Raw genomic sequence first — 25,842 nt, 5'->3', positions numbered from 1 at the left:
GTGTTAGCAGTAGCTGTTATTAATAGTAATTTTAGTAATTATTGTCTAGATTTCATAGTTGATGAGAAAAAGCTTTAGTTAACTTGATGTCCCACAGCCAATAAATGGCTGTCATGCTTCAAAGCATGTGTTCTTACCTCCGTTCACCGTTGGTGAACAAACCAGCGGGCAACTTGTATTACAGTAAGATACTTTAGCCATTGAATTTTGTTCTGTACTGTGAATGAACTAAATGAGGTAAATGTCTTTTAGGGATAAGACTATCAATGTATTTTATACTAGGATTATTACATAATGAGGTAATTCTAACTATAAGGTAGTGGGATTTACTTAAAATTGTGTATAGAAGTTAATTAACTTGTGACTTTGTCCTACTTACATCATCTGTTCAGGTATCTTCCCTGTCCTCTCTAGCTGTAATAGAACAGTTGAAATACGAGGTTCCATAATACTTGTATTTTGAGTAGTATATTTGAAACTAGAAGAGCATTTACATATAATTTCTAAATGTTCTGTTCTACCATTATTATCAGGTGAAAGTTACAGGTTGGTACCTGGCACAAAGTATGCACCATGTGTCTACCATTTAATATTTGTGCTTTATTAGTATGTGTATAATTTAGACACATTTAGTTCTCTTCCTTTAAGCAGTATTAGTAGTAGTGAAAAAGTATTTTTCAAATTTTTTAGTATAAGCTTAAGTTCTCTCCCCTGACCATTCTCCCAAACAGATGATTTTCATGATACGGAGTTGTGTGCCTTCTAAGTATATTCCCCAGAGGACCTTAACAATACTGACATTTTTGCAAACATTACAATCATTTAAATATGAGTATTAGAATGGCCGCCATTTATTGAGTATATGACAGCCACTGAGCTGAGCTCCATAGGCATTTCCTCAATCTATACAACAGTTGAGGTACAGGTACTATTACCACCTTATCGTATAGGGCTGGCAGCTCAGACTTACACGTGCCGGTGTCAGTAGTTGACAGAGCTGGAATTCAAACAGTGGTTTCCTTATCCAAACCCTACCAATTTTTAGCTGCCATGCTTTATTGCCTTGTGGAAATCGAATAGGCTTCTTTGTTCTTTAATAGCAGCGTAGCCCTTGAGTTAGGGAGTTAGAGTGGCCAGAAATCAGTTTGCTGAGGGGCTTGAGTACATGGGCTTGACTCAAACTAGTCCTCTAAAATCAAGGGCAGTGATAGAAAGATCTTCTAAATTGTGTTTCACCTAGCACATTTAAAGCACAGAAATAACAAGTTGAATCACGCACCAAAACAGTTATCTTTAGTGTTTTCTCTATAATACTATCACTTTCTAAGATAGGGTGGCTTGTAGTAACACAGTACTTTATTACCATATGTGTGACTGGGAGATGATACGACTTACTAGTCATTTAAGGACCATGTGTATCACTCAAGGCAATTATAACTACATTATTTGGAATTTAAGGAACATATTTTATACAAACAGTTTTATTTACTTTTATTTTTTATTTGCTGTTTATTTTAAGGAACTTAATTATAAATACATTTCAGTCACATTTCTATTAAGTTATGTAAGTAATGCTTATCCGTGATGGGCTTATACGATGCAAAATATGCTGAAGAAATGGGAGAATTTTTTACTCCCCACTGAGCAACTACTAAATTATAGGTAGAATTATTGTCTTTTAACTTAAATCTCCTAAATGCCTGATGGTAACAAACAAAAAGTAAATGCAGAATCAATACTACTACTAATGTTGGAATATCTCAAATGCATGTATTCAGTTTTACTTCTGGAAATAAAATTTAGATAACATTTATTTATTATAAGCTTTATTTCAGTTAAAGATAGAAAACAATATTCTTTTATTTGCAATTTAATGATGCAAGTTAATGGCAATTTTACGTTTACAGTAATTCCTTTATAAATATTTCATCATGTTATCCTTTTAGACATGTAAGTCAGGAATAAAGCTAATCATTTATGAATTTAACAATAATCAGAAAATTGTCTTCAAAAGAATTTAAGTGCGTTGCTAGGTATAAAGTTCATAATTGCCAAAATACTTATATTAAAAGCATGAACCCAAGTCATTAAATAAAAATAAGAGCACATTTGTAAAAAAGTGCTATAGAAGGTGGTGCACAAAAATCATGCACTTATACATACTTTCCAAAAGGACGTAAACTGTACTTTTAGGCACTGGCATCTCTTCAGATTCTCTGTTCCAACAATATATAGCAGGACTTTTGATGTCCAAATGCTACTGCAGAAAGATGACTAAGGCAACCACGTGCAGAAAAGCTTGTGTGTAATGCACAGGAAATACAAAGATTACATTCCAAAAGTAAAGGTTTGCAATGATTGATACCTGAAAGGCTTGGAGTGTCTTTATGTGATTAAAAAATAAAACTCTTGAGAATGCCACCAGATTCATATGAATAATATTTGATGTATAGATTCTTCATATTTAAAATGACTTGAAATTTTTAAACAGACATTTCATTTCTGTCATGTTTTACAGAGTGGCTGTGTGGCTTCCGTACTTTATAATAAACAGCTTTTTTTGACAGCCAACTACTTCTAAACTTTAGTATAAAATGGACACATTCTAAATCTGGAATGTTTAATATATAGATATTGGACTTCAAAAATGACAGTCTTCAAAAAATCCCCATGTTTTATCATATTGCATAGCTGAAAATTCATCTACTACTTAAAAAAGTGTTCTGTTCATTCAAGTAGAATTTGCTCCAATCTCCTTCAATTTCCTTCTTTCATACTGTATAGTGGATCCACAAGTTTATTGTGCACATGCATTAAACCTTAAAGAAAAAAAAGCACAATTCTAGTTTTATTTTTAATTTTGAATTATCTCATTTACCTTAGAAAACAAGAATTTATAAGATACCATAAGTATGCTGGTTCCCATCTGATACAAAATAGTTAAGTTTTATTGAAAAATGTATTTTAAATAGAAATGTTTCGTAAGGTTTGGTTGTACTACCTAGCAAATAGCAATTTACAATTATTTATGAAGCTGTAGATATAGAATGAGTACAAATTCCTTTGGAGTAGCAGCAGTTCTTGCCTTCAAAGCTTCAATATGGCAAAATAACAAATCTCAATACTGACGTGGTTAATACATTTTAATTTTATCCTATAAAGCTGTTGAGTTTGATCCTCTGGCACTTCTCTACCAGACTTCAGCCCAGGAACTCAGAGAACTGTTATTAAACTGGGATAGCTAAGTTCTCCGAAGTATTATCCTATCCATTCATCTGGCAAATTATTTTCCACGATTTTGACATGTATTTACAATCGGGGTGATAACAAACTGTACTGAAGGAGGTTAATCAAAAAATCCAAGGTGCCACTAAAAAGTTGAGGACTCCATACTTAAACATAACCAACGTTTTAAACTTCAAATGTGAAAAATGTAGAGCAATCAATACTGAATCATTTCTGACTCCCAAACTGATGACACCTGGAAGCCGTCCACCTGGCAGAAATCAAGTACAGCCCCAACCTTAGGATATAATAGAGCTAGAGAAGGTTCAAGGAATCTTTGACTCTCCCATGTTAATATACAAATTTGTGTCTGCAAGTCTGTGTGCATGTGTGCGTTTTTTCCTGAGGGCAGTCTCTTCACCAGATTATCATAGTGGTCCATGACCCAAAAGAGGTGAACCCTGGTTTTCCTTTGCGCTCTTAACCTCTACATTCCCGTTTGCTTTCAAAGTATAATCTAGCCCAGGGTCTCCTGGCTGGCTAAGTTGAAGAGCATGCAACTCGATTTTGGGTTTATAAATTCAAGCCCCATATTGTGTGTAGAGATTACTAAGAATACATACATACATACAATCTAGTCCCATTTTATCAATATACTTCACCTGTTCTCTAGTCTATTAATGGGAACTTGTTCTCCTGTGTTAGCTCTTCCTTGTATCTGTGCTGTTGGAAATTATGCTGTTTCCTCCCAATCTGAGAGCTACTACCCATTTTCTAGGGCTTTCTACTCTATCAACTCAAAGTTTTCTTCAACTACTATTTAACTCTTGCTCTTTATTTAATATCCTTTGGGCTTCATAGGGTGATTTAATGATGATTTAAAGCATCATTTAATGCTTAGACGGTGGTAGTTTCATAGACTTGTGTTCTTCCATCCATCTACCTGTCCAGCTGCCTACCCACAATTTATCAAATGCCCCCAATGTACCAGGCACACCTCCAGATGCTGAAATAATGCAGTGAACAAAATCTAAGTCCCTACCTTTGTGGAGCTTTTATTTTAATGAAATATATTACATTTTATTTTCTCAAATCACTTAATATGCCAACTTTTTATGATGGTGAGTCAACTACTTTCAGAAAGAGATACGTCTTATACTTTTTTTTTTTTTTTTTTAAACTAACACCATGCAAGAGATTATGTACTTGAAGGCATTTTGGTCTGTTTTCTTGGCTGATGACACTAACTGGAAAATATAATTTGTATTTACCAAAAATATACATTAAAGGGTAATTTTTATAGTGCAGAAGAAGTATTTGGTAATAAAAACTATTTACCAGATGGTTATCTCTAAACAGAACCAATCCTATTTAAAGCAGGATTTAACTGAGAAGTTGAATCCATTTCAACAACCAGAATGTAAAGAGCAGTAAAATAGGAAACTGGAGAAACTCAGGAGAAGGGACAACAAAAACAGTGGTAATTTTAGCTACTCAGTTTAGAAGATGTAACCTCTTATGGAGAAGCAGCTGCAATTAATAGGATCATTCTACTTGATACAATTCATCTATCACTCAATTACAGCTTTAATGGAAATAATACATTAGAGCTTAAAAACACAAAATATCAGAATAAACATTAAAAATTCAACTCTAAAGTTTAACTATACATTGGCTGTAACTTCTACATATAAGGCTGTTTCCAAACTAGAAATGCATTTTGGATGATACATAATTTATTATGACTTAAGGTAAAACTGACAATTTTTTATACAAGATTTTGATAGAAACAAATCATGGCTACTTCAATCATTAACAGAAAAAAAATAAATTCTGAGAACTAAAATGTATAGACTTCCTAACATGCTGCCAGAAGAAGTTAAATGTCATAGATTCTAAATGTCAATTTTATGGTTTTGACTCAATCTGAACTCATTCAATCAAGCTACTGAGGAGGGCTTACAAAGGTTGAAACAACAACAACAAAAAAATGTTCACCATAACGATGAGGTCTTGAAAATATATTCTCAAGGACATAAAACAAAGGCTTTATATAAAATCAGCAAAAACAAAAAAATTAGAAAAAAACATTGAATACTAGACTGTTTTCCTGTGGTTTACTTGTATCTTCCAAAAGGTATATACTGAAATGAACTTCCACTTGCTAATGGTTTTTATTGTTTTCGATGCAGTTGACCTAGATTTTCTTTAGGACCTAAATAATTAGAGCCCTTTTATGTACATTTTAGTGATGGCAGAAGAAAGGGTAGTAATGTGACAGAAATCTGAAGAATTACAGAAGGTAACTACAGGATACATATCCTTCAGTACATCTTAAAGTGATAAAATAATGAGAATATGGCAAAATATAAAACTATACTTACAATACATGTAAGTTTATGAATATTCACTTCTACCCTGTATTAAAATACCTTACTGTAAAATGAGGTCTGCATACAGCCCAGAATAACATCTCAATTCCATTTTTCTCCATATTAATGGGAGGTACTCTGAGGCGGATACCCTGAACCTCTCCAGAAATATATACAGATGCATAGTAGAAAATACAATGTCCTCAAAAGAGCAATGTAGCGATTCTCTCTTCAATAGTCTATACTTCAAAATGTTTCAGAAAAGTTTAGAATCTGGATAGATGAATTAACAAAATACATGTAATCACCTACATCTCTTGTGTTTTAAATGCTCTTTAACCTATGTCTATACCTTTTTGGAAGCAATTATTATGGTATGAAAGCATTGCAACAAACAGAAATATGATAAAGATAGCCAGAGTTTTATTCCTCTTCTATGAAGCAGTATAAACAGTGGACAAAAGCCCAGATGCCAGATAAGCCTGATTTCACTTACCCAGCTCTGCCCACATATGAGCTCTATGACTTTGGGTGACTTAACATCTCTATTAAGCTTGTTAGCTCATCTGTAAATAGGATTTTAAGAATACCCACTTCACTGAATTGAGAATTAAGTAAATTAAGTATAATGTATTTTGAGTAATGCGTGGTCATACAAGTACTGGCTATTATTAAGTATCTTATTAAATGTTTACTTCACTAAAATGTAAACATTACAAAAGTAACTGACAACATCTGATAAGCACAAGGGTTTACATGAGGATTGCTGGTACCAGAACATGAGAATGTTAAATAAATCTCTGGCATTAAAATATGTGGATAATAGGGATTCCTTCTATTAATTTTTTCAAGGAATCTAGTATTTGTAATAAAATGAAAGACTACATGGAAATATATGGGAAAAACTTCATGCAAGGGCTCTTATTCACAACTCATCACAGATCTTTCTCTTTTACCTGCCAACTTATTTAAAAACTTGACAATATTTCAGTTTAATTTGATACTTTTGTGGCTTGGTAAAAAATAATTTTTGATAAAAATAAAAATGACTGGAAATAATCTAAGCATTTAACAGTAAGGAAAGATTTAAGTAAATTATGATACATCTACTTATAAAGCCATTAAAAATGCTTTTGAAGAACAGGGAAATAGGAAAGTGCTCACAACAGCTAAGTGCAAATAAAGAACTATAAGCAGGATCAAAACTTTGATTGTTCACAATTCATTAAACTTCATTTGTGATTCATCTTCAAGATTTTTGCCACATTCACACCATTTACATGAATTATGAGTTAAAGATTTCCTTTAAATTAACTTATAATTTAAAATCATATACTATTATCTCATGAATGAGACGCTGAAGACTGTAAGACACATTATTTTACGTACCATTAAGAAAAAATGCTACCAGGTAACTGATAATGACCAATTTTAAACACATCCCAATTTCAGTCAAGATAGATGTGAAAAAAGATGTGTCTCAAAGGCAGTAAAATATGGTAACTTCTTTATCTCTGTCAATACTGATACTCATGGAATATAGGTTTGATCAGTTTAGTGTATTTTTTCTAATACATGTTAAATAAACACCTAGTAACTAGAGTAAAAAGATTAAAAATACATATTCATGTAATATCAACAGTACACATAGTACACACACTATGAATTACGGATATATATACATATATACCTATATATATATATGAGCAGTTCTGCAGTATTTCCATATCAGCTATATGAAATACAAGTACTTTATAAAGAGCACCTATTTATACAGGTTGTTATGTGTGTGTATCTATATGTGGAATTCACTCTTAAGCAGGGAATGGTTTCTAAATAGTCAAATTTTCCTTAAAAATCTCTTAAATCACCCATTACATCAAGCACATGTGGTTTCAAATATACAACCTGGTACGGTAAGGCTTGAGAATTACTGAACTAGACTGCAGAAGAGTCAAAAGGACAAGCTACATACAGAAGTGTGGGCAGTCAAACCCCTGCTTACTTGCAGAGTTCATTCCACACTGCTCTGACACTGAACCGTTATTAATTGGTGTATAGGAATAATCTGAAATTGTGGGTGATCCAATTTATAAGCTGATTAGATTCTAAACCATAGCTTGGTGAGGAAGGTGGGACAGGGAAACAAAGAAAAGAACATTGTAACATATATGTATTTCCTTTTGGATTATTTAATCTTATATATACAATATGAAAGTAAAATATTTTATATTTTATTAAATTTTGGATTTCAAGAAAAAAATAGGAAACTACTCTGAAAGCTACTATTTGAGATGAGATTTTTCTTTTCCTTAAAAACAACTGGCTACTGTGTTGGCAAAATGTTCGTCTCAATAGGCACAGAGCAGGATGTAACTCCACAGTCTACTAAGTTTTGTCATTTACAATTGGACATTCTCACAGTCTGCTTCTGAAATTTCAATGCTCACCTTTAAAGTATTTCACAGTTTTAACTCTTAATTCTAAAGTAGCATCTTCGTCACACACAAAAATAGTTCGAGGATGCTGCTGAAAAGCAGAAACAGTCCACATGTGATTTACTCCTTCTTCTATCGCTTTGTAGAGGGCGAATGCCTTGTGTGCACCTGTTATGAGGATCATTACCTGAAAAGTCATGACCATGACATGTTAATTCATTCCTAAAATTTGTTTCAAATGACTAAAAAAGCTCTATTTTATTAAAAGAAAGATGTTAGCACGAATATTCTTCTCGAAGGTAAAATAAAAATAGCTACATATTTCTTCACAGTTCGAGGTATTTTTGTTCTTCAAGGTAAAAGGCAAGCATAAAGTAATTCTCTTCTGGTTTAAGAAAATAAAATAGTATATTCTTATGAAGTGTTACTGAATAAACCATAATGCAGGTACTTATTAATACATTAGATACTGATGTGCAGAAGTGACCAGGAAAATGAAAAAAAAGGAAAGAAAAGGGCTGTTTTGCAAAAGCAGAACTGAGGGTCAACAAAGAACTGACATAACCAGGAATGATATACCAAACTGCTCTAATCCAATCAACACAGCAGATATTACTTTGAAAGTTAGAGAAAGAAGCCTGAAGAGTGTTTTATGAAACAGATGTTATCAAAGTTGTCTTGACACAAAACCTAGATTGAAAGAAGGATTAGGGATCTACTTAAATGTAAGAACAGCCCTTCAAGCACACAAGACAAAGAACACCCTCACGAACTAACAGAAAATCCAAGCTCTTGGTCCCAGATTCCTAAAAGCCTGCAATTCAGAGAAATGCGCAAATCTAAGTGTATATATATCAGAATGAATCTCTACCATTTTTGTGATTGAGAAGGCGTTTGCAATAATCCTTGAAAAAATGGATTTATAGACTTAATAGGCAGTAATGACGGAGGGCGGGATCCTTATTTACCTCTAAGTTATCTGTTAAATGGTTGGGATTTGGTGACTAATGAGGTGTAAAGAAACCGAGAAGGGACACGTTTCAAGCTCCGCTCACTTTCATGGGGGGTGCTGCTATTCAGCAAGGCAGGGAGTATTCAGAGGAAAGACAAATTTCGTGGAAGGATCAATTTAATTGTTGGACAGCTTAAACATAGGGCGTCTAAATACCGAGATGTCAGCTGGAAGTTGGAAATGCAAAACGGGCAGCTTCAGAAGGAGTACAAGATAAAGATACATTATTATCCCTGTATTAAGAGTACTTTACCTTTTTGGAATAGGGATAAAACTAAAAAAAAAAAACAAAAAACAGTCGTGCCCCAGAGCCTGCAGAGTGAATACGCAGCTCCAGCATGAAACCCCGGGGACAGCAACATTCAAAAGGGAGAAGAAGAAGAAAAGCTTGAGAAGGAGACTGAGAAGAAGTGCTCAGAAAGTACGAGGACTAGTGGCGGAGTCTTATGACGGGAGGCAGGGTCAACAGCAGTAGGTGATGGAAAGAGACCCAGTAGGCTAAGACCTGCAGAGAAGATGCCAGTGTTAGCAATGAAGAAACCATTACTGACCTTGGTGATTTTCAGTAAGGTAGCAAAATCAAAAGCAGATTTTAAAATTTTTTGGTTTTTCCTATGTCACCTTAAGAATAAATATCTGAAGTATTATATGTAACAATTATAAAGATGTTGCAATAGTGGAAAATGATTTGTCTTCTCTTGAAATTACCTTTAAAATATATGACATTAAATATACCTTGGTAAAAACAAATTTCAATCCTTTGAAGGCAGATTTAGACTTTGGCAAAGAGCCAAAAGTCAACAAAAATCAGATTGGATGGTTCAAGTAAAGGACGAAGCCGTCGACAGAACTTTGTCTGACATGAATTATGAACATAATTCATTCACACTATTCCCAATATTAAATACCTATTATATGACAGGCAGTGTAAGGTGCTAGATATATATGACCTATAAACTCAAGAGATTATAAATTAATGAGAAAAAAGATATTTAACCAGAAAACATACAAGAACAATCAGAAACTGTGAAAAGTGCTACAAAGGAAAAGAACAGAGTGGTCTAAGAGAAAATATAAGTAACTTTGACTATAAGAATTATGGTCAAGAAAGGGAGTTCTGAAAGTTGAAAACCGAAAAGTGCCATTTTAGCTAAGCAGAGTCTGGAAAAGTAGAGCATTTCACACATACCATTAGCGTAAAAGCCTCAAGCCCAGGAAAGAGTGATAAAGTAGTGATTGGTGTGGTTCCTTATCTAGTTGGTAATTCCCAAGTCTTAAGGGAACCTATAATGACTTCCAGGGTGTCACTTCCAAGGTGTGTACCGAAGGTCCTCGTTAACAGAGCTGCCAGACTCTGAAGCTCTTCCTGACGCACTAACCATTTAGAAATTGGTTTACCATTCATATGTACTTTTCATCTAACAATAGCATTTTCCCCACACATTGATTCAAAATTTTATTAAGTGTATTTGTTAACGAAACTAAAATTGAAGAACAGCCCACATCACCGTTCAAACCACTGCCAAATGAAAATCTGTATAACATTAAGCTCCTTACAATGAAAGATAGGAAAATCACTAAGTATGATGACATGATACTTGTTTCCAAAGAATGATATAAAAGAGCACACTAAGGCCCCTGAGAAAATAATTAAGCCCTAAAATAGTTTTGCCATAATAATTTTCTCTGTAATCATGCTGGGAGTGAGTACTGTGAGGTGAGTGGCATCATAAAATGTTGCTGGAAAAACCAAATGGAAAAAAAAAAAGTTCAGTATTTTAATAACTCTCTGTTCACTCTAAGAATTAGCTTGTTACAACTTAAATCTTGTTAAATGTAAGAAATCTACTTGTATAACTTTCAGTTTCGTATTTTAGAAATACAATTGCTCTAAAATCTTTCTCAACTTAATTACTATGAATTTCAACTCGTGAAAAGTCCTTCTTCACATACTGATGATTTTTAGATGAAAAACCACATTCTGAATGAAGTCTAGACATATTTACATTAAGATCCATTTCTTATTCATCATAACTTGTCTATGTGCTTTCCTCTGAACCTCTGCCATCTTGTTATCAGAAAGGAATGGCGTTTCCATGTAACAAACACTGATAATCATGAGCAAACTATAATTTGTTCTGTTTTTCTCAGGGAAGGAACGAAAGCCCAATTAAAAATTTAAAAATTAGGCCGGATCTATTCAGACTATTTGCCTTCCTACGTATACCAAATTTGGAAAAGATTCAGCCTTCGATGGGTTCTTTTTCTGCTGGAAACTAACTGGCTATCTTCCCACAGTCAAGAAGTGCTTGACACTAAATTATCCTGAGCTTCCAAAAATAGTTTAGTGTTAACCAGCATTGCATCTTTGTTACAACAGACCTTTCACCAGACCATTTCACTTAATAACACACCATTTGATCAGTATGATTTTAGAAACTCAAACTGTGAAGAAGCAGACAATGTAGCAGTATTCCAGAAGGGGTGGTGCCTGATGCTTAGTTTACATAAGCTCCAGAAGACCTGACTTAGTTGGATTCTCAACATGGCAATGAGACTGACAGCAGTCACTGAAAGCTAAATAACAATTTACGTAGTGAATAGGATGTAGCCAAAATTATCTGGTGCCATAATTCCTCCAAAATCTACAGACATCAAAGAACATTGAATTCTTACTTCTCTTGCATCCATCACTGTCCCCACACCAACTGTTAGAGCCATAGTTGGCACCTTCGACAAATCTCCATCAAAATATTTAGCGTTTGCCAAAATGGTGTCCATTGCTAGAGTCTTTAATCTTGTCCTTGATACTAAACTGGATCCTGGCTCATTGAAAGCGATATGACCATCTGGACCAATTCCTTTTAAAAGAAGTACACACATACATAGACATATAAAGTAAGATTTCTCAACATTCAACTTGCTTTTAAGAGAAAACAGTCATAAACAGGCTCACCTTGTTTTATAGGATAGCTGAATTTCTAATGCTGTATTAAAATATTTGTTCCTGTATTTGACTCAACAAGTATTTCAATATATTCCATACACCTAGCACAGAGCTAGCATTATTGTAACAACGTAGAATTTAGCATATTAGCTTGTATTAGCACACTTCACAGTTTATAAAGTATTTTCACATCTCAACACATATATTTAACAATCTTATGATAATCTTATTAGGAATATTTATTTCCCTCCTCTCCTCAAGCTTTCTTTGAGCTCAAAAGGAAACTCAGACATGCATGGAAAATACATGGCTGCTCAAGGTAACAATTTAGTAAATACTGTGACAAAACTCAAATCCAAATCTTCTGATGCCTAACCCAGTGGTTTCTATGGTCAACCCTTTAACCTGCCTGGTTCTAGTCTAGATGGTGCGATTAACTACTGGACCTCCCTGTAGTAGAGCTTCCTCACTTACAAAAATGTCTAGATTGGACCATATAGGGCAGTAGTTTTCTTCAGACGTGATGACTACAGCCTACTAGAAGAAATATATTTGACACTGCAATCTAGCACACATATACACACATGCATATGTAATTAAAAACAAGAACTGCATGAAAACAATACTTACCCTGCTAGGAGTCATTCTATTTCATTAGCAAAATGTACAAAAGGGAAATGCAGAAAGTGAATGACCGTATGTCATGGCCTAATAATGGGTGACCACCACAACCTGAAAACACTCCTTTAAAGAGACATACTGCCAGCTCTAATATTCTAGGACTGCCTCTAAAATGTAGATAAAAATATGATATTCCTTATTTGAATGAAACTGGAAGTAAATCTTTTTTTTTAAATGAAGAATCTTTCCATGGCATGAATAAATCAAGTTTTACGTATGTGTACCCTACTAGCTAGTCAGAGTTCTCACAACCTCCATGAAAAAATAAACCCACAAGTTCTGAGTCGAAATACCTGTTACATTTATACTCTACATTTTACTTTAATGATAGATATATGTGTTTTTATTGACTCTTAGCCTATAATTCAAACCAATTTCTCCCAGATTACAACAAAGTAAAATATGACAAAGAATAACCAGGTTTTGATGGAACAAAGAAGAATTGAAAATCTTAGGGAGCAAATATAAGCTACCAAAGCACCACATTCTAGGAATTTTTAATGTGGTGACATAATGTCTGACCTACATATAGTTAATATGTATGGATCCTTCCATTAGCATACATATACCTGCCTATAAATGTAAGTTTTAAATTACAGAAATGCATTTCTCTCTAGATTTGTAAAACTATAGTTTCTCCTCCTAAAGTATACATCTGTGTAAATATTTGTATTTCTCTATGTGTATATAAGGAGAAAAGGCTGGAACCAGGAAAATAAAAGTTCCAGAAAAAATAGGAAGTCCTTAAGGATCAACATTAGTGTTCTAACTAGTATTGTGGGTCATACAAAAGAGTACAGTAAGACTGAATTATCAGCAGTGGTTCATGGTAATATATTTCCTTACTGACTATAAGTAGCTATTAGAAATTTGAGCTTTCTAATATAAATGTTCTAAAAGCATTCAGAATGTTTCACAAAGCTTTACAAAACTTTAAAAAAAAATAATCATGAGATCTAAAAACCACGTCGCATTCTCATTCAGTCTTTAAGTCTAAACTAATATATTTACACCTTTATAAAACATCTCTAAAACCTGAGTCTGGATTCTAGGCCTTCTCTGTCTTCCTACAGTTCTGTGGGGTAGAATGCAAATTTCACTGCAGTAAGGACTTGCTCTTAATTACTATACCCTTACCTCTTAGAACAATACATCAGATAGGAGGCCCTCAATAAATAATGGCTGAAAAAAGGAATAGATGGTTACTATTCTTTGGTATGCTCAGTATAGTTTCTCTCTCTTCCTTCTACCTTGGTCTGCCCCCCTCACAATGCGGGGAGGGGAGCTTTATCTACTCCGTATCTCTCTGAGTCAAGATGACTGTGGTCTACTAATAAAATACTTGTCCCAAGCTGAAACAGAATTTCTCTCAAAAAATTCTGAACCTTGCACAAGGGTGCAGAAAAGAAGGAAGGCTTCTACAGCTGAGGTATCTGATGACAGCATTGCAGGAGAGTATCTATAAGCTCCTGCTTTGGAAATTTGAGGCTCCTTGGTTCTTGTTCTTCCACAGACTTGGCTGTTTCAACTCTTCTAACTTCTGCAAGTTAGCCCAGAGTCATTCCAGTTAATTCACTTTTGGTCCCAAAGTAGATTACAATTACTTGCAAACCAAAGATTCTAATCATGTACCCAAAGGAAAGGGTTAAAAGTAGTACCTTAAGATAATTTTAAAGTTAGTAATATCTTTAGATTTTATCTACAAAATTTCGTATTTGTGTATTTTATTGCTGGAGGTGGGTCAGGGATTGCATGACACACTTTACTCTTTAACAACTGTATCATCACAGGGAGAATAACAACTTTTGGCAGTATATATTTCCTTTCTCTTTTCTACATAGGAAAAGGAATTCCTGTTCTATTTCCCAGGAGTAAGACACGAGGGATTCATAGTCTTGAGGTCCTCATTCTCCTATTCCCAGTTTAGAGGGGAAGGATAGGAAACTCCATTTTGGCCTCAAGCCCAACCTGAAACCTCTAATCCAACTTTACCTTTAATAAGGCTGATATTTTGATCCCATTTGGCTCAGTTCTTAGTGTTTTTATTAACCAACAAACCCTGGAACAAAAGAAGGGTAAGTGGTAATACCCAAATACCAAGCCTCATCTTGAAAATCTAATAACAAACCTAGATCAACAAAGGCAAAGAATCAAATGAGATTCTTTCATGAGTATACATCCAATAATAGGGTACCCCAAATAGGAAAAAGTTCAATGATAATGCAATAAGTTAACCCTTCTCCCCCCTATCCACAGAGTAATTATGTCCTTTGGATGGTAAATATAAAATGGCAGACTGTGGATCATGACATGACTACAGTGAAGATATTAATGGAAGAGGTAAGGAAATCTTATTTATTGACTGATTAACTGATTGGTTGGTCAGAAGAGAATGTCTACAGGAAGCTTAAGAAAAAAATTGGTTAGAAAACAAAGTAAAGTTCTTTCTAGTAGTAAGAGTCAGTGATACACATACTTAATTAAAATTTATGCTCCATCTGTTTCAAAGGGAAAAAAGACCTATAGTGAGGAAATATACCAAAAAACTTAAGCTAAAAAGAAATGAGAAATGACTTAAAGCTATAGGAAAAGAAGAAAGTTCTATGAGAAATCTTTGAGAAGGGATATTCAGGCTTAAACACATTATTTAGCTGTAAGTACTTTCTAGAAAGCAGACAAAGGGAGAAAATGGAGTTAAGAGTTTTTAGGTTCCCCCCCCCCCCACCGCTGTAAATTCTGTAAATTCTATTTTCTGGCATGGGATCCCCAAGGGATTTGTCATATGGATCCTTATGTAAGCCAATTAAATTAACAGGAAAAAAAAGGATATTCAAATGAAGAAGTAAAAAAGATATTTTTCATTAAGTCATTTTAAATAATGAACCTCTATTAGCTCCATGCCTTTTTGTATAATGGTAAAGGAGTGAAAATATTTCTTGATATAACTAAAATACAGACACATTAGGTATAATTACATTACAGTAATTAGGTATACATTATAGTAATTCTACTTGATTCTGGTATGGAGAAAGCCTAAAGAATGCATGGGTAGTGCATTTCTTAAACATTCTCAAATACGGATTGCCATAACCTTGATATTGGCAACTACAAATTGTAATTATTTCAGAATTAAACAGTATCGACAAAACTGGAATACAAATGTTTTCCAGGAATACTGAAGCAATATTAGCAAATTTTATTTCAAACACAGGTAAGTTTCTATTATGAAAAGCAAAACAGTCTAGCTTGGATTCTTGCTCAGATAAAAACCATCCCACTTACGAAAGAAAGTAAATGATACTGGCTCTGTTAGGTAGAGAAAAGAATTTCCTCAAAGAAAAAATCTTAATCTCAATGGATACTCTTAGAGGTAATTCAGTAAAAAAGCAGTAAATTCAATGAACTAAGTAACAATTAAGAGAAGACTGAAGTAACACTTAATGGAGTACCAATTACACACCAAGCATTTTACATGTTCTAACATGGTAAATTCTTGCAAGTTTTGGAATGGTTAATAGTCATGCCTGTTTTACAAATAACTTAGTTTTACTGAATTTCAATAAACTTCCCAAGGTCGTACAAGTAATAAGTGACCAAAACAGAATGAGAATTCATGTCTGACTGTAATACCCAATCTTCCCTGACGGCAATCAACCACTGCAACCACACCTGGCCACCTCAACCATCAGTCAGCCTCAATTCAGCACTAGTGAAGATCTAATTCATGTACTTTTAAGCAGTCTTTTAATAAATTAAATATAAGATATATCTGGCGAACTAAATTTAGAGCTTTAATACATTTAGTTGAATACTAAAAGCTTTAGCAAAAAGCATTTTGGTTTCAGTTTAGTTGATGTTATGTTTTTATGGTAATTAATTAGCTGTCTCAGGCTTCATAATGACAACAGAAAACCACGTTGTCGTTACAAAGAAAGAAACTTCCTATTTTCAATGGTACATTATGAACACACACATGCATGTAGATATATATATACATTTTAAGTGGAATTTAGCCAATGAAGCATTTATTCATGTGGAGTTTACAAAGACAGTTATATAGCTTAGTTCACATTACTAAAGGGTGATGGTAAAGTCTTACTTCTTAACTAATTTTTTTTAGTGAGCTGAAGCAATTTAAGCAATCAATACAGAAATGCTAAAATCCATGTGTTCCACATGCAAACTTTTGTCAGAGATTTAACTTTGTAATCTGGTAAGAAAGTGGGGTTGGAAATGTAAAGAAAGCATAAAAGATAAGAATTATCATTTAGGAAAAAAACATCACTCATTTTGTAAGATGTGGTAAACCGTTAATTCTAAAGACATAAAAGTTTAACAGGTATTGGAACTTATTTCTCAAGACATAATTTAAACAATTCTAACTTGCAACCTTAATATTATCTTTTGATGAAAATAAAATAAAAACCAGTAGCTGAATAAATGGGTATTATAGACAGTTACAGGTGTTCCCTACATTGCACAAAGGTAAGATAAACGACAAAATGTTTTACTTACCTCCAACAAAAAGGTCAATTCCTCCGGCTTCTTTTATTTTCTTTTCAAAAGCATCACATTCTGCTTGTAAATCTGCAGCATTCCCATCAAGGATATGAGCATTCTTAGGATCTATATCAATATGCTTAAAAAAGTTATTCCACATATAAGAATGGTAGCTTTCAGGATGATTTCTGGGAAGTCCTAAATAAAATGTTAATAAATATAAATGTAAGTACTTCCAGGAATAAATCCAAACTTTACTTTTCTGATTAGGCCATAAATGCTATTTAAAATATATAACCTTCCTATTCCATATCCAATGGATATCCAAATTAAATCCAATTTAAAGACTTTTTTTTTTTTTAAGATTTTATTTATTTATTTGACAGACAGATCACAAGTAGGCAGAGAGAGAGGAGGAAGCAGGCTCCCCGCCAAGCAGAGAGCCTGATGCGGGGCTCAATCCCAGGACCCTGAGATCATTACCTGAACCGGAAAAAAAAAAAAAAGGCAGAGGCTTTAACCCACTGAGCTACCCAGCGCCCCTAAAAAGAAATTTTTATGTGAAATACGTGATCATTACATGCCAGATGCTATTTTAATCACCTTACATGTATGTATTAGTTCAAATAATTTACAGAACATCTATGGAATTACTTTTATCATTCTCATCTTATAAATAACAAAAGCACAGAACTGTTAACTTACCCAAGGTCACCTGGCTCATAGAAAGACTGGAATTCAAACAAAGAAGTCTAGTTCACATGCATTTCATCAGTCCTCCATTTCTCAAGCACACTAACTTCCACCAATGGAACTGATTTATGTGTTAATTTCAACATAAATTAATTGGCCATATATCTGAAATGTTGGTCAATGTTTCTCACCTATTTCTCTTACATGAATGCTAAGTATATCAAATCACAATTCTTTGGCTATCACTTAGGCTACCATTAAAAATGTATTCCTGGGGTGCCTGGGTGGCTCAGTGCGTTAAGCCTCTGCCTGCAGCTCAGGTCATGATCTCAGGGTCCTGGGATCGAATCCCACATCGGACTCTGCTCAGCAGGGAGCCTGCTTCCCCCTCTCTCTTTCTCTGCCTGCTATTCTGCCTACTTGTGATCTCTCTGTCAAATAAATAAATAAAATCTTTAAAAAAAAATGTATTCCTATGTTCAAAGTTTAAAACAAGAGTTTATTCACATCATACATCTTTCCTGTTAAGCAAGTTAACAATCAATATGACATAAAAGCTTCATAGCCACAGTCATAAATATGCTTATTATTTGAAAAATCTTTATTTTACTAATTACTTTTACACATGTGGTACTCTATTCCCACAACAACACTGGTTTTAACTTTGCCTTAAGGGAAAAAAAAGAAAGAACTGTGAGGTACTGGCTCAAAGTTGCAGAATTGGTAAGTGGCAGAGCCCAAGAATGAAAACAGATCTTCTGATTTCTAGTCCCATATTCCTCCAGGATATTGTGTTGGCATCATAAAAATACAGTTTTTTTAAAAATATAAACTCCCAATCTCATCAATAAGGCAGTACATTATCTTCTAGAAATAATCATATTACATTCAAAACATAAATGCAAATAATATACTAATTCTTAGACAATATTCATTTTATTTAAAATATAACACATCCAAATAATATATTCAAATAATGTAGCTTACCTACATATTCATCCATGTTAAAGGTCTTCACATATTTAAAAGAAAGGTCTCCATTTTTGTGATATTCTATTAGTTTTTTATAACATCCTAAAGGTGTACTCCCTAAAAAGAAAGAAATTCCATTTTCTAACATAATATGAAAAATCTATTTTTTTAAAAAATTATTTACTTTACTCTCTTAGTGATAATCTCTAATTTACGAGGGAAACAATAATTTAAATACACATTCAATTAACAAATGTATTTTGAATCATATATACATTTGCAAAGTACCCTGAAATCTTAGTAAATTAGAATTTGCTGAATAAAACTGGAAATCTGTCAATAGAAATTATAGTTAGAAAATTATTCTAGAGTTGTTCACTATTTGGAATTAATGTTGTATATTCCAAGCTTAGAAACTTCTAAAAAGCACATTTGAATTAAAAGAAAAATAAACACCTCACCTTTTGAGAAAAAGCTTTTTTTCAGGATTTGTATCATATAAAACAAATATAAAAAGGTCAAGTTGACCACTTAATGCAATCAAAAGGGAAACCAGAGCTAAATTTAAATATTGCCTCTACTTTCAAAATAGACTCAGAAATTGGCAAGGACTCTTTGATGAACATTAGCCTTTATGATTTTAACTGGAAGTTCTGTTTCCTATTTTGTGTTATCTTTAGCATGTCTCAGCTAAAATGTATAAAGTAAAATGACCTCTGGGAAATGGGATTTTGGCTTTGGATCCTTCATCTGAGTTCCTGATTTTAATTGTTTTATAAATGTGATTCTTTTACATGTTTTATGAAACTAAAATCAGTTTGATAGTGCTCCTTGACATAGCACAAAAAAGATTAATAAATTTATCCACTTGAAGACGGCTTCCGTTTTCAAATCTGTTGTATTTTTTTCATTTTAACTAAAAACTGGAAGGTTAGCTTGACTGCATTCTTAACAAGTGATCTGGTCCTCCCAGTGCTGACTGGAGTATTGATTAATTCCTAATTATATCCGCCATCACAAAACAAAACATCTGCACATAAAATTTCTACTCAAGTGGCAGACAGAAGTATGACAGAACTAAACAGTCTTTGGCAAAAAAAAAAAACAAAACAAAAAACCAGGAAATTCCATGGTAGTAAAAAGATTGCCTTTTATCTGAGATAAAATAATAATACAAGTGGTTATAGATACTAAATATAGGTTCAGAGAAGACTAAAAGAATTTCTTAAAGCTAATGCAAACATACTATTTTAAACTGTAATCAATAATTTATACAAATTTTACAATTCCATCTCAAAGAACTATAGCCCACTGATATGTGTATGTTCACCATGTGCTAAATGCTATATACCAGTATTTTTATACATCAGCTCATGTAAATCTTACAACCCTGGGAAACTGGTATTATCTTTCCCATTTTGAGAATGAAGAACTGGGTCAAAAAGATTAAGGAATTTGCCAAATCATATGGTAATGAAGGCAGAGATTCAAGAGATTCTGTCTGGTTCCATAGCTCATGTAGTTTTCATTATATAACATACAAGCAACATGAGTGAAAGTAAAGCCACCAATGCCAGGTCTATTCTTTGAACTACAAGTAGTCTAATCTTCCTATCATGACTCAGAGTAAGAGAATCAGGGAATAAGTTTGGGAGGCAAGAAGCACGCAGGCCCTTACATGTGAAGCTTGTTAAGATCACATCAATAAGCACTGAAAAGATTGCCCAGACACTGTGCTTGGTGGAGGGATGATTACAATATGAGATGCTATACACAATTACAGAAATCTATGTTCAAACTTCAAAAGCAAGGAGGAGAGAGCATGATTAATACTATCAATGGTCAATGAAGGAGGAAAGTGGAAAATGTCAACAAAGGTTTTCCAAGATATGTCACTGGCAGGTGTATTATTAGCAGTTAAATTATCCAAAAATAAGCAAAACTTGTAAATTTAAACACACGAAATAATGTTTAGAACTGCCTGAATTCATGACTTTGAAGACTTTCTGTCCCCAAGCTAATATTGTTTATTTCTACGTCATATTTAAGACAGCGCGAACAAAGCAGCTAGCCGGTTGCAGCCCAGGTTTACAGTATGCAGACTGATACAGAGGCCATGACCAACCACTTGGGTTCATCTATCAAAAAAGGGGTGTTGAGGGCGCCAGTCTGGTGTATGCAATTTTTAAAAATCCCTCTTTGTCATTCTCACAAGATTGACTGCCCTAGACCAAAAGACAAAAAGCAAGATAATAACTTGAGCTAAACAATACCTTTCATGGAAATTAGGTGGAAAAAAGTATGATTGTAGCTTTTACATAGTTAGCACATATGGTGCAAGGAGCAGAAGGAAAAAAATACTGTTTAAATAAGACACACTTATGGGAAGTTTAAATTTATATGGTATTTACACTATACATGGAAGTGGCATAAACACTGCCTTACTGAGCCTCAAACCACATTATTGGCCATTATTATCCTTATCTTTTTTAAAGGTAAGGAAATCAAAGATTAGGGAGGTAGAATAAATGCCTTGCAGTCACTGAGAAAATGACAGCGCTGATTCCATGTCCAATATCTTTCCTGTGGAAGTCAACAATATCAAGTTAAGTGCCATGAGGTCAATGACACCACTTGGTTAATTTTTAAGAAATACCTTAACAGAGAACTAAATACAATAAAATGTGTAATTCATATTTATGTTTACTCTGTCATGATGACATATCAGTCTTCAATTTTTCAGTCATAATACTTCTATAATAAAAAGAAAATAAACATAGAAATTATAAAAGGCTAATAAGGTAATAAATAAAGTGTATGAGGCAGGGGAGGTGAAACCAAGAGGCAAGAGAACATACTTCAGGCATTAGAAAGGCTAATCTACTAATTGATTATATGAATAATGAAAGTAACATCCTTAATAAAACAAAAGATGATTAGATAAAGGTACAAAAATATTATGACCATCACTGAAGTCAGGATATTTCATTTTGCATTTTGGAGTGGTAAGTGATATATAATTTTAATACAAAAAAAAAAAAAAAAAAAAAAAAAAAAAACCCAGTAATGAAACACAGATACCAGATAGTTATATATGTGTTTCTGGCTTCATATACTAAAATGTTCAATAAGTGATATGGCAAGAAATAAAGACGAAACATATTTTACTAAAGGAAACTCTTCCATCCCATGATTTTAAGTATCTAAAATGGAACAAAAATGGTATGTTACCTGTTGGTAAACCCAATGTAAAGTATCTGTCCTGTCCAGGTTTGAACTGAATGATGCGATTACAGATGTATTTGGCTGCCCATTCACTAGCCAAGTCATAGTTATCAAGAATTACAAGCCTCATTATGGTGATGCACAGGTTCCAGGACAAGAATTCAAACCTGAGAAAATTCCATTGTAGAGCACTTTAAGTAATTTACACACATGCAAACATAAGTGTATTAAAACTAATGACTTTAAAAAGGACATTATTTAAGAAAGACATACTTATATACAAATACAACTTATACTTTTAAAATAGTAATAGACTTTCTTGTTTGAACAGACCCTGGGTTCTGAGCAGTGGCTTACATAATTTAAGTACATACAACAATCTTCTGAAGTAAATATAACACCCACTTTTAGATGAGGAGAAGTCACATAATTTGACTGAGGTCACACAGTTACTAAATGAGAAAGCCAGAAATCCCATCAAAGCAAACTTAAAGTTTTTATAAGACACCACAGTACACTGTCTTGACAGGGATGTTATATAAAGCAACATAAAACAAACCTAAAGGCAAATAAAACAGTACTCATTTCTTGAATGCAAGTTAGAAGTAGTAAAGAATACTTAGCATCCTTTGGGTTTCTTGCTAAAAATCCAGAACTCTCCCTATAAATACTGTAAAAACCAAACCTCCCTTTTGTTAAATATTTTTGTCACTTTTTATAAGTTTCTTTCAGTATAGAAAGGTATTAGAGGAAAAAAAAAATCAACCCAAATCCTATACTCAGAAATAAAAACAATTATTATTAGTAAACAACATTCTAGATGTCTATCTAATGTACACACATATAAGTAGAATGTATAGAAATTTTCAACAGTGAGATCACACTAGACATGCTGTTTTATAATAAAAAGCATAACATGTAATTCTTCCTGAATTTAACAAAAGAAAAAGTGAACTAAAACTGCTGATCTCTGAAGAAAAAGTAAAATTCTTCATAAAAAGCAATTTTGGTTCCTAAAAGAGTACTTTAAGGTTAAGACAAAATATTTCACAAATATTAAGAGATCAGAGTCACTTAAAAACTATAATTCCATTTTACACAATGTGGATTGACCTACTACCATGACTCACAACCCCTGATTTCTGTAAAATGTATTATTTTTATACTGACAAGATTTATAACATTTACACTGTATTCTAGAACCATAATTTCCATATTTTAATTCTTAGTTTCATACTTAGATGGATTATCACCCATACCAATCCTTTTACAAATGGCTTCAGCAGTCCCAAATTCGCATACACTTTACATACAAAATTAAGTCAAATTCTTGAAATTAATGGGAATAGTAGGTCTTATTACAATGAATATATGAAACCCAAATGATATCCTTAAGAATACAACGATTTAGAATTCTGGCATAACAAGAAATTATGATCACCATGATTTAAAATTCTGGCACAGTAACAATAGACAAATATCTTTTACAGACAATAATTTACATAGTACGTCATAAATTTACTCCAACATAAATGGACTTGACCTCTATTTAAATTCATTAATGAACTAATGCCAGAAACAATTTCAAAATTACACCAAGAATCAGAAACACTTCCTGGCCATGAAGAAACAGACTTAATTATAACAAATATGGCCAGCAAGAGATACACTTACTTCTAACAAGAATATTCAGCAAACTGATTATTGATAAAAAGAAAAAAAAAACTGTAAGGTAAGGAGGAAGAGGATTAGAATTTTCCAAGTGCCTTCCGTCTTCTGGGTACGCTCTTTTTCTCAATTCAACACACTTTTGAGGGCCTATTAAACGCCAAGCGCTAAATTCTGTAGTCACAAAAATGATTAAGATTGGGGCCTTGTTAGTAAGGGCTTAGAATCCTCGAATACTCTCTGGGGTAGAAATTAACATCTTCAGGGACACCTGGGTGGCTCAGTGGGTTAAAGCCTCTGCCTTCCGCTCAGGTCATGATCCCCGGGTCCTAGGACCCAGCCCCACATCTGGCTCTCTGCTCCACGGGGAGCCTGCTTCCTCCTCTCTCTCTGCCTGCCTCTCTGCCTACTTGTGATCTCTGTCTGTCAAATAAATAAAAGCTTAAAAAAATTAACTCTTCATTTGTCAGATATAGAAAATTGCAACTGAGGACTTTATTGCTAAAGTTATAAAGCTATTAATGGTAGAGGGTCTACCTGACTGAAAGACCTATGCTCCACATGTGCTTTAAAAAAAGCACCTAGGATGCTTGCTACAGATATAGATTCCCAGGCCCCTCTCATTGGACATCAAGTCTTTCAACAGATGTGAAATGGGATCCAAGGCATCTGCACTTTCATAAATATCTTAGATGATTATTACAATCCGGTTAAATTTCGAAAACACCACCACAGGAAGAGATTTCATTGCAAAGAAGTTAAGTCTCTCAGATCAGGTCCAGGCAAGTTTTGTTTGTTTTAAACTCCGAGAACTCAGACTTCATTACGAAAGTCTCAAATGAATCATCCCAGGCAAAGTTAAGAAGAATGTTTTGGTCACATTTATTCAGATTAAAAAACCTGTTTTTGCTAATCCTCATGGATTCAAAGTGGGGTGGCTCTGGGCAATTCTCTGGCATCACAACCAAAGAGCACTCACAAAAAATGACACTGCACCCCCCCACCAACCCCCGTCCCAATTCCCTCAAGTCCCTCACCTTCCTCTGGTGCTGATTCATTCTGAATGTGCATTAACTTGGAGAATGGGCTGCTGAATACCAATCTCAGAACTCTGGAGCAGGATGGGAACTTGCACACGACTTAGCTTGCAGTTAATCTATAATCTACCCTGGCATCTGAACTTCAGAATCCCTGCTTTGAGCCTTTTTTCTACACCACACCTCAAAATGTCTCTCAAGTGCAGGGCAGGGGAGCCGCATCTCTGCGAGCAGCGAGAAGCCGCGGAGAAAGGCTGTGGTCCCTGCCCAGAAGGCCAGGGCTGCAAACCCACCGCAACTCCGTGGCTGCTGGCCCCAGTCTCTCCGCAAACCCAACGAACTACAACAAATGCGGACGACTGTTCTGATTTTTAACAAATGTCAGGAGAACGCCTCCAAAACAGAGGAAGGAATAGGTACCCGCTCCCTCAGGCCCCGTTTCGAAGGGCACCAGCAGCCACACGTCACCCTTCGCCCCGCCTCGAAGCTCCCAGGACCCCAATCTGCCCCAGCCGCACGTCCCCTTTTCGGCACAAAGGCCACCCTAGGGGTGACCAATCCGTTCCCCGCCCGACTCCCCTTCTTGGTCCCCACCCCGGACTCACCTGCCGACCCAATGACACTTCCGATGTTGGAACAGCGGAAACAAGAAGAACCCAGCAACCCCGAGCGACCCCAGCCGGCGTGCGGAGCGTGAAGCCCAAAGACCCGGATGTAAACCCAAGGCGCAGAAGGGACGGCGGCGCAGCCCGCGGGTACTGCGCGTGCGCATACCCCTAGCCCTCTAGGGATGGGCTGTGCGGAGATTCTTAGAGTTCTGTGAGGCAGCATCTCTTTCCTACACCGGAGTTTCCAGTTCCTGGGCCATCACCTTGCCGCTACTCTTTTTATCAACTCTCAAAGGTTGAATTGAGGTAGATTCTCTGGGTTTATGAAATTTAGTATGTAGGACTGCCGTGCTCATACATAAGCATTACTTAAATTGTTCCTTATAATAGCAGTACGAATTCATCTTTATCTCTAAGCTATTGAACGTTTACTCCGCGCGCACAGCTATTCAGTGTTTCCTAAG

General features: G+C 34.5%; 1 protein-coding gene across 1 annotated transcript; it reads right to left on the bottom strand.

The window, feature by feature from the left end:
- Positions 1-1,793: 1,793 nt before the first annotated feature.
- Positions 1,794-25,454, bottom strand: GNPDA2 (glucosamine-6-phosphate deaminase 2). The gene is made up of 7 exons (XM_032852507.1): positions 25,376-25,454; positions 22,072-22,232; positions 18,856-18,957; positions 17,191-17,373; positions 11,724-11,908; positions 8,048-8,222; positions 1,794-2,819 (listed from the first exon to the last, which is right to left on the bottom strand). Exons 2-7 carry the CDS (start codon positions 22,193-22,195, stop codon positions 2,758-2,760), a joined length of 831 nt encoding a protein of 276 aa, XP_032708398.1. The 5' UTR covers positions 22,196-22,232; positions 25,376-25,454; the 3' UTR covers positions 1,794-2,757.
- Positions 25,455-25,842: the final 388 nt, after the last annotated feature.

Source organism: Lontra canadensis, unplaced genomic scaffold (genome assembly GCF_010015895.1).
Source record: "Lontra canadensis isolate GAN:19392208 unplaced genomic scaffold, GSC_riverotter_1.0 scaffold1, whole genome shotgun sequence".
Lineage (NCBI taxonomy): Eukaryota > Metazoa > Chordata > Mammalia > Carnivora > Mustelidae > Lontra > Lontra canadensis.
This window is presented reverse-complemented; position numbering and strand designations above follow the sequence as displayed.

Excerpts from the sequence above, each read along its gene's own strand:
- GNPDA2 (XM_032852507.1), bottom strand. The coding sequence starts at position 22,195 with ATGAGGCTTGTAATTCTTGATAACTATGACTTGGCTAGTGAATGGGCA. Across the intron at positions 17,374-18,855 it reads TAACATGGATGAATATGTAG|GACTTCCCAGAAATCATCCT; the intron begins GTAAGCTACATT and ends CATTTTATTTAG. Across the intron at positions 11,909-17,190 it reads AATTGACCTTTTTGTTGGAG|GAATTGGTCCAGATGGTCAT; the intron begins GTAAGTAAAACA and ends TTCTTTTAAAAG.